General features: G+C 44.1%; 1 protein-coding gene across 1 annotated transcript in view; it reads right to left on the minus strand.

Annotated features, from left to right (window-relative positions):
* LOC137335496 (cas scaffolding protein family member 4-like) overlaps positions 1 to 9551 on the minus strand; it is a 48275-nt gene extending 38724 nt beyond the window's left edge. The window contains exon 1 of the mRNA XM_068000839.1: positions 9127 to 9551. Coding sequence (XP_067856940.1) covers positions 9127 to 9549 — 423 coding nt within the window. The 5' untranslated portion in view covers positions 9550 to 9551. The remainder of the gene's footprint in view (positions 1 to 9126) is intronic.
* Between the last annotated feature and the right edge of the window lie 497 nt (positions 9552 to 10048).

The raw sequence follows: 10048 nt of genomic DNA on the forward strand, positions 1-10048 counted from the left end.
ACAGACACACACTGATAGGTACAGACATACACTGATAGACACAGACACCCACTGATAGACACACACTGATAGACACAGACACCCACTGATAGACACAGACATACACTGATAGACAGACATACACTGATAGGCACAGACACACACTGATAGGTACAGACATACACTGATAGACACAGACACCCACTGATAGACACACACTGATAGACACAGACACCCACTGATAGACACAGACATACACTGATAGACACAGACACCCACTGATAGACACAGACACACACTGATAGACACAGACACACACTGATAGACACAGACACACACTGATAGACACAGACACACACTGATAGACACAGACATACACTGATAGACACAGACACACACTGATAGACACAGACACACACTGATAGACACAGACATACACTGATAGACACAGACACACACTGATAGACACAGACATACACTGATAGACACAGACACACACTGATAGACACAGACATACACTGATAGACACAGACATACACTGATAGACACAGACACACACTGATAGACACAGACATACACTGATAGACACAGACACACACTGATAGACACAGACATACACTGATAGGCACAGACACACACTGATAGACACAGACACCCACTGATAGACACAGACATACACTGATAGACACAGACACACACTGATAGACACAGACATACACTGATAGACACAGACACACACTGCTGGACACAGACACACACTGATAGGCACAGACACACACTGATAGACACAGACACACACTGATAGACACAGACATACACTGATAGACACAGACACACACTGATAGACACAGACATACACTGATAGACACAGACACACACTGATAGACACAGACATACACTGATAGACACAGACACACACTGATAGACACAGACATACACTGATAGGCACAGACACACACTGATAAACACAGACACACACTGATAGACACAGACACACACTGATAGACACAGACATACACTGATAGACACAGACACACACTGATAGACACAGACATACACTGATAGATACAGACACACACTGATAGACACAGACATACACTGATAGGAACAGACACACACTGATAGACACAGACACACACTGATAGACACAGACACACACTGATAGACACAGACACACACTGATAGACACAGACATACACTGATAGACACAGACACACACTGATAGACACAGACACACACTGATAGACACAGACATACACTGATAGACACAGACACACACTGATAGACACAGACATACACTGATAGACACAGACACACACTGATAGACACAGACATACACTGATAGACACAGACATACACTGATAGACACAGACACACACTGATAGACACAGTACACTGATAGACACAGACACACACTGATAGACACAGACATACACTGATAGGCACAGACACACACTGATAGACACAGACACACACTGATAGACACAGACACACACTGAAAGACACAGACATACACTGATAGACACAGACACACACTGATAGACACAGACATACACTGATAGACACAGACACACACTGATAGACACAGACATACACTGATAGACACAGACACACACTGATAGACACAGACACACACTGATAGACACAGACATACACTGATAGACACAGACACACACTGATAGACACAGACACACACTGATAGACACAGACATACACTGATAGATACAGACACCCACTGATAGACACAGACACACACTGAAAGACACAGACATACACTGATAGACACAGACACACACTGATAGACACAGACATACACTGATAGGCACAGACACACACTGAAAGACACAGACATACACTGATAGACACAGACACACACTGATAGACACAGACATACACTGATAGACACAGACACACACTGATAGACACACACTGATAGACACAGACACCCACTGATAGACACAGACATACACTGATAGACACAGACACACACTGATAGACACAGACACACACTGATAGACACAGACATACACTGATAGATACAGACACCCACTGATAGACACAGACACACACTGCTGGACACAGACACACACTGATAGACACAGACACACACTGATAGGTACAGACATACACTGATAGACACAGACACCCACTGATAGACACACACTGATAGACACAGACACCCACTGATAGACACAGACATACACTGATAGACACAGACACCCACTGATAGACACAGACATACACTGATAGACACAGACATACACTGATAGACACAGACACCCACTGATAGACACAGACACACACTGATAGACACAGACATACACTGATAGATACAGACACCCACTGATAGACACAGACATACACTGATAGACACAGACACACACTGATAGACACAGACATACACTGATAGACACAGACACACACTGCTGGACACAGACACACACTGATAGGCACAGACACACACTGATAGACACAGACACACACTGATAGACACAGACATACACTGATAGACACAGACACACACTGATAGACACAGACATACACTGATAGACACAGACACACACTGATAGACACAGACATACACTGATAGACACAGACACACACTGATAGACACAGACATACACTGATAGGCACAGACACACACTGATAAACACAGACACACACTGATAGACACAGACACTCACTGATAGACACAGACATACACTGATAGACACAGACACACACTGATAGACACAGACATACACTGATAGACACAGACACACACTGATAGACACAGACATACACTGATAGGAACAGACACACACTGATAGACACAGACACACACTGATAGACACAGACATACATGTGCACACAACAACAACAACAACAACAACAACAACAACTTGCATTTATATGGCGTCTTTAACATAGTAAAATATCCCAAGGCGCTTCACAGGAGCGATTATCAAACAAAATTTGGCACCAAGTCACATAAGGAAGTATTAGGACAGATGACCAAAAGCTTGATCAAAGAGGTAGGTTTTAAGGAGCATCTTAGAGGAGAGAGAGAGGTAGCGAGTCGGAGAGGTTTAGGGAAGGAATTCCAAAACTAGGGCCTAAGCCTTAGGCAGGCACATACGTACACGTACAAACACACCCACAGTATTTGGGAATCTATTCTGTGGTGTTGGAATATCAGCCATACCAGCAAAAAAAGAAAGACTTCCATTTCTATAGCACCTTTCAAGACCTCAGGGTGCCCCAAAGCACTTTACAGCCAATGAAGTACTTTTCCCATAGTCCTGCAAATATTTCCCCTTCAATTATTTATCCAATTTCCTTTTGAAAGTTATTATTGAATCTGCTTCCACCACCCTTTCAGGCAGTGCATTCCAGATCAGAACAACTCTCCTCGTAAAAAAATTTCTCCTCATCTCGCCTCTGATTCCTTAAATCTGTATCCTCTGGTTACCGACCCTGCTGCCACTGGGAACAGTTTCTCTTTATTTACTCTAGCAAAACCCTTCATGATTTTGAACACCTCTATCATATCTCCCCTTAACCTTCTCTGCTCTAAGGAGAACAATCCCAGCTTCTCCAGTATCTCCACATAACTGAAGTCCCTCATCCTTGGTACCATTCTAGTAAATCTCCTCTGCACCCTCTCTAAGGCCTTGACATCCTTCCTAAATTGTGGTGCCCAGAATTGTACACAGTACTCCAGCTGTGACCTAACCAGTGATTTATAAAGGTTTAGCATAACTTCCTTGCTTTTGTACTCTATGCCTCTGTTTATAAAACCAAGGATCCCATTTGCTTTTTTACAGCCTTATCAACTTGTCCAGCCACCTTCAAAGATTTGAGTACATATATTCCCAGGTCTCCCTGTTCCTGTTCTTTAAAATTGTACCATTTAATTTATATTGCATTGCCTCATTCTTCCTACCAAAATGTATCACTTCACACTTCTCTGCTTTAAATTTCATCTGTAATGCATCTGCCCATTTCATTAGTCTGTCTATGTCCTTCTTAAGTCTGTTACTATCCTCCTCACTGTTTACTACATCTCCGAGTTTCATATCATCTGCAAATTTTGAAATTATGCCCTGTATACCTAAGTCCAGGTCATTAATATATATCAAAAAGAGTAGTGGTCCTAATGCCAACCCCTGGGGAACACCACTGTATACTTCCCTCCAGTCTATAAAACAACCATTCACCATTGGATAGAATTCTTACCGGGGTTTTTAAATGGACTTGTTACCTGGGTTTTTGAATGAACTTGTTACCGGGGTTTTTAAATGGACTTGTTACCTGGGTTTTTGAATGAACTTGTTACTGGGGTTTTTGAATGGATTTGTTACCGGGATTTTTGAATGGACTTGTTACCTGGGTTTTTGATTGAACTTGTTACTGGGGTTTTTGAATGGATTTGTTTCCGGGATTTTTGAATGAACTTGTTACCGGGATTTTTGAATGAACTTGATACCTGGGTTTTTGAATGAACTTGTTACTGGGGTTTTTGAATGGATTTGTTTCCGGGATTTTTGAATGAACTTGTTACCTGGGTTTTTGAATGAACTTGTTACCGGGATTTTTGAATGAACTTGTTGCTAGGGTTTCACCTACCCTGCATGCACACTCACACAAATGCTGGTCTCCCAAAGATTCAGCTGTTAGCAGTTTGTACTGGCAGGAAATTCCAACCATCTCCAAGAAACTATTAAAAAAAAAACCTCCTTCAATGAGTTCCAGAGAGGGGGAGAACTGATCTTTCCGCTCACAGGCCCTTCAGACCTTGTTATTAAAATCCCACACATTGATCCCAAAGCTAGGGATTTCCCAGGGCACCACAGTTCTGGAACATGTTTTCAGTCCTGTGCGGGGAAATCAGAATGTTGTCAAGCATTGATATGTGTGGGAAGAGAAGGACAAGTATGCTTATGCGAGGCTGAGGTAATGCTGGGGGAAACATTTTGAAGCATGCACACTCTCTTTATGTTTATTTCCTCCCACTACTGCCCTGACGGCAAAGATTAATGCTTGGGTAGGGATCTTCACATACGGCGGGCCACTGGATGGGGGAGGGCATCGTCCTCAAGCCTCATTCCATCCTCACGCAGCGTACACTCTTTTTGGCATGGGTCACTGCATAATTATCAAGGGCATGAACCCCCAGGGGCACTGAGGCCGAGTGATTCTACAGCAGCACCGCTCACTCAGCACAGGCCAGGGATCAAACCTGGGACTTGCTGACCTACAATGTTTAGTGCACAATAGGCAATGCTTTTACCCCCTAGGCAGTCATGGGAGTCCATTGCTTTAAATTTAACTGGGTAATGAAATAGAATTACAAGTAAATAAAATAGACTTTTAGTATTGGCAATAGCCTTGCCAATGGGGAAATGCGTCAGGTCACAGTGCTGCTGATGTAGCATGAAAAGAATGAGAAAGCAACACTGAACACTAGAGATGGAGGGACGGGCACGCTGACAGTCTATGCTTCTCAGAAAGAAAGAACTTGCATTTGTACAGCACCTTTCATGACCTCAGGATGCCCCAGAGAAGTACTTTTTGACATGTAGTTGCTGTTGTAATGTAGGACACACAGCAGCCAATTTGTGCACAGCAAGGTCCCACAAACAGCAATGAGACAATGACCAGATAATTTGTTCTAGTGATGTTGGTTGAGGGATAAATGTTGGCTAGGGAGAACTCCCCTAATCTCCTTTGAAATAGTGCCATGGGATCCTTTACATCTACCTGAGAGGGCAGATAGGGTTTCGATTTAACATCTCAGCTGAAAGACAGCACAGCACTCCCTCAGTACTACACTGAAGTCTCAGCCTGGATTTTGTGCTTAAGTCTCATGGAGTGGGACTTGAACCCACAATCTTCTAACATCAGAGGCAAGCATGCTACCCACTGAGCCACGGCTCACACTCAGGTACTGTGAAGGTTAGAAGTAACCCTCTGTCGCATTTGTGAGCTTTTACTGTAGATATTTTCTCAGGTAGAGCATTACTGGTCACCCTGGTAAGCGGATCTCACGTCCCCTACGACATGAAGTGTATCCTATTCTGCCCAATATCTCGTTAAACAATAGCATGATCATAACAGCGAGTCCTTACTCTACACATAAGCTATTGAAATGTATGCTACGCCTCCAAGTAAATTCTCCTTTCCCAAGAATGGCACACCAGATGAATACTCTACCAGGTTGGAATACAGGCTTTGAGCCAATAAGTGGTTTTATTTACATGAGATAGATGAAAGGATAGTATGCAGTGAGGTATATCTTTCCCTATATACCTTGATATATGAAACAATGAAGGTGCAACTTACTTTCTCTCTAAACATGGAATCTAACCATACATTTACTTACTATAGTCTTAAACTAGCCTGATTTCATTTATCAGGCTGGCACAGAAATTTAAACCACTCAGTCTTACAGCTGTTGAATGTAACATTAAAACTTTCTGACTCCTCTCTCTGACTCTGACTGACTCGAGCTGCCAGTATAAATCTGTGAGGTGAAGTCTCTGCCCACCAAACTGTCAATCAAAAGGGCTCCAGCCAATCAAGGCCCTGCTCTTCCCCAGTGGTCTCAGAGACAGCTGTCAATCAAGGTCACTCCTCCAGGGCGGAGCCTTTGAACTGTGACAAAGGCAGCTTGTGAATATCCTCCACCATTCTTGAAACAAAAGCAGAAGATGATACACGTCTCATGATTTAATTAATAGCCATTCATCAATATTAAATAAAGAGGACCTCCACCAATTCCCAGAGGCTGCCTCCTGCCACCTGAATCCCCGCTCCTACCCGCCGGCCAGGCAGTGATTTCTGCCGGCTTGGGGCGGGAGTCGGGGCCTGAATATTAAAATAGGGTGTGGGAGTTAAAATCTCTCCGGGCCTTGACATGTGAGCTCATTGCTTGCTCAGGCCCCTCTCATGAACCAATCCCTGCCTCCAGCCGCAACAAAATCAGAGCCAATGAGTTTCCCTTTGAGAAGTATCCTGGGTGCTGCTGATTATAACAATACATAAAATACAAGTTAAAAATTCAGCAAAGGCAAAGGTCCATTTTTCCATAGCCTCCTCAGACCAGCCAATGAGTGAGATTGCCCTAGCTTGGACTGGCCTTATCTTTTACCTTGTGCTGTCAGGGAGTGGGTCGCTCAACAATTGGGGGTCAGCCAGGCAGCAGAGTGTTGAGCCCTGAATGCTGACTTGACAACTGCGTGACAACCCAAAGTGAGATACCAGCACAGGTCAGGAGAAAGACATTGAGGATGGCCACATGAAACACACAGCTCCAGTGAAGAGAAGTAGCTTCCAAATTCTAGGTAACACAATCAGTATTCTGTTCCTTATAGGCTGATGCATATTATTCAGGTAGTTTGGCTAATTGTGGCTGGGGGTGGTGTTGGTTAGTTTGCCATTATTAATGGATACCTCTTAAGTAAGCAATGAAACTGGGTGAACTTTTAACAGTTAACCAACACACTCAGCTGTTGCCCAGCTGTACTGCAAAAATCTAAGAAGGATAAGGGCAGGTAAACCTAAACTGCTAAAAGAAAAAGAACAATTTTTCCCATCAAGCAATCTATAGTTGGATGTTTGCCATCTGCTGCCCACTCTACAATGATTTGCTTTGACTGTTGGTTGATGTTGGCCGTATTCTTTGAGATTTAATTTTAGTAACGTGCCACAATCACAAGAGTTCAGTGAGATTTTAACATCTTTGTCCTCCTCTCTCCCCTTTACCTAAAAACGACTGTCGGACCCCACACCTCCACAGGGCATCCTCCACAAAGTTACAGCTCTCACTTCCCTGACTGTAAAAAGCAACTTCAGCAGCACACGTGTTGGCTAGTTAATGGTTACAGTCCTTGAATCAGGCCCTTCTACACCTGGTTAAATACTGGTTATTGGTTACAGTCCTTGGATCAGGCCCTTCTACACCTAGTTAAATACTGGTCAATGGTTACAGTCCTTGGATCAGGCCCGTCTACACCAGGTTAGACTGCTGGTCAATGGTTACAGTCCTTGGATCAGGCCCTTCTACACCTGGTTAAATACTGGTTAATGGTTACAGTCCTTGGATCAGGCCTGTCTACACCAGGTTAAATGCTGGTCAATGGTTACAGTCCTTGGATCAGGCCCTTCTACACCTGGTTAAATACTGGTTAATGGTTACAGTCCTTGGATCAGGCCTGTCTACACCAGGTTAAATGCTGGTCAATGGTTACAGTCCTTGGATCAGGCCCTTCTACATCTGGTTAAATGCTGGTCAATGGTTACAGTCCTTGGATCAGGCTCTTCTACACCTGGTTAAATACTGGTTAATGGTTACAGTCCTTGGATCAGGCCCTTCTACACCTGGTTAAATACTGGTCAATGGTTACAGTCCTTGGATCAGGCCCTTCTACATCTGGTTAAATACTGGTTAATGGTTACAGTCCTTGGATCAAGTCCGTCTACACCTGGTTAGACTGCTGGTCAATGGTTACAGTCATTGGATCAGGTCCTTCTACACCTGGTTAAATACTGGTCAATGGTTACAGTCCTTGGATCAGGCCATTCTACACATTCTTAAATACTGGTTAATGGTTACAGTTCTTGGATCAGGCCCTTCTACACCTGGTTAAATACTGGTTAATGGTTACAGTCCTTGGATCAGGCCTGTCTACACCAGGTTAAATGCTGGTCAATGGTTACAGTCCTTGGATCAGGCCCTTCTACATCTGGTTAAATACTGGTTAATGGTTACAGTCCTTGGATCAGGCCCTTCTACACCTGGTTAAATACTGGTCAATGGTTACAGTCCTTGGATCAGGCCATTCTACACATTTTTAAATACTGGTTAATGGTTACAGTCCTTGGATCAGGCCCTTCTACATCTGGTTAAATACTGGTTAATGGTTACAGTCCTTGGATCAGGCCTGTCTACACCTGGTTAAATGCTGGTCAATGGTTACAGTCCTTGGATCAAGTCCGTCTACACCTGGTTAGACTGCTGGTCAATGGTTACAGTCCTTGAATCAGACCCTTCTACACCTGGTTAAATACTGGTTAATGGTTACAGTCATTGGATCAGGTCCTTCTACACCTGGTTGTACTGAGTCCCAATTCTGTAACGTCAGATGCCCAGGAGAAGGCTCTTACCTGACTTGGAGAAGCCAGCTCTCTGTCACGATAATATTCGGCAGGAGATGACGTTGGCACTTGGTAGATCTGACCGTATGACTGGGGAGTTGAGGGCACCTGGTAGACACTGTCTCTTGGCCCAGAGACGGGAGACGAGGACGAGGTCGGATTTTGCTTTGTTGGCGTCTGGTAAATGTTTTGCTGAGACGACCGGCGCAATGTTGAACAGGGTGACGAGTACATAGATGGAATGTCGAACTGCGATCCGGTGAGCAGCTGCAGGCGGTTTCCGGGGGCGATGCCTTGCCGTCCGTGAAGAGAGCAGCGCCACCATCCCTCATCCCCTTTGACATTCAGTTCTATCACGGTCAGTATGTCTCCTTTACGGAATGCAAGCTCATCAGCTGTCTCTGCTTTGTTGTCATAGAGCGCCTTTGCCATAAGATTCTGTGACAAAGAGAAAAGGACCTTTAGTAACAAAAGGAAAACCTATCAGAAGGACGGTTTCTTAAGGCCTTTCCTGCTTTAAATGCATTGCATTTCCACCTCTCAGCTTCTCCACCTCTCTCTCATCCTTTAAGACGCTCCTTAAAACCTACCTCTTTGACCAAGCTTTTGGTCACTTGTCCTAATATCTCCTTATGTGCCTCGGTGTCAAATTTTGTCTGATTATGCTCCTGTGACGCACCTTGGGACATTTTATAATGTTAAAGGCTCTATATAAATGCAAGTTGCTGTTGTTGCCTGGTGGTACAGGGCCCTGCTGACCAGGAAGGTCCTAAGTCCCGTCTCTGTGTGACGAGTTTGTTGATTTCAGCCTCAGTGGGCTAAGGAAGGGGGGAAAAGAAACATCAGCCAGGAAACCCGATTCGGTGACTCATGCCCGAAAAAGCACATCTGTGGACATTGGATGAGGATAGAATCGGGTTTGGCTGTGATG

This window comes from Heptranchias perlo, chromosome 19 (assembly GCF_035084215.1).
Source record: "Heptranchias perlo isolate sHepPer1 chromosome 19, sHepPer1.hap1, whole genome shotgun sequence".
NCBI classification, from domain to species: domain Eukaryota; kingdom Metazoa; phylum Chordata; class Chondrichthyes; order Hexanchiformes; family Hexanchidae; genus Heptranchias; species Heptranchias perlo.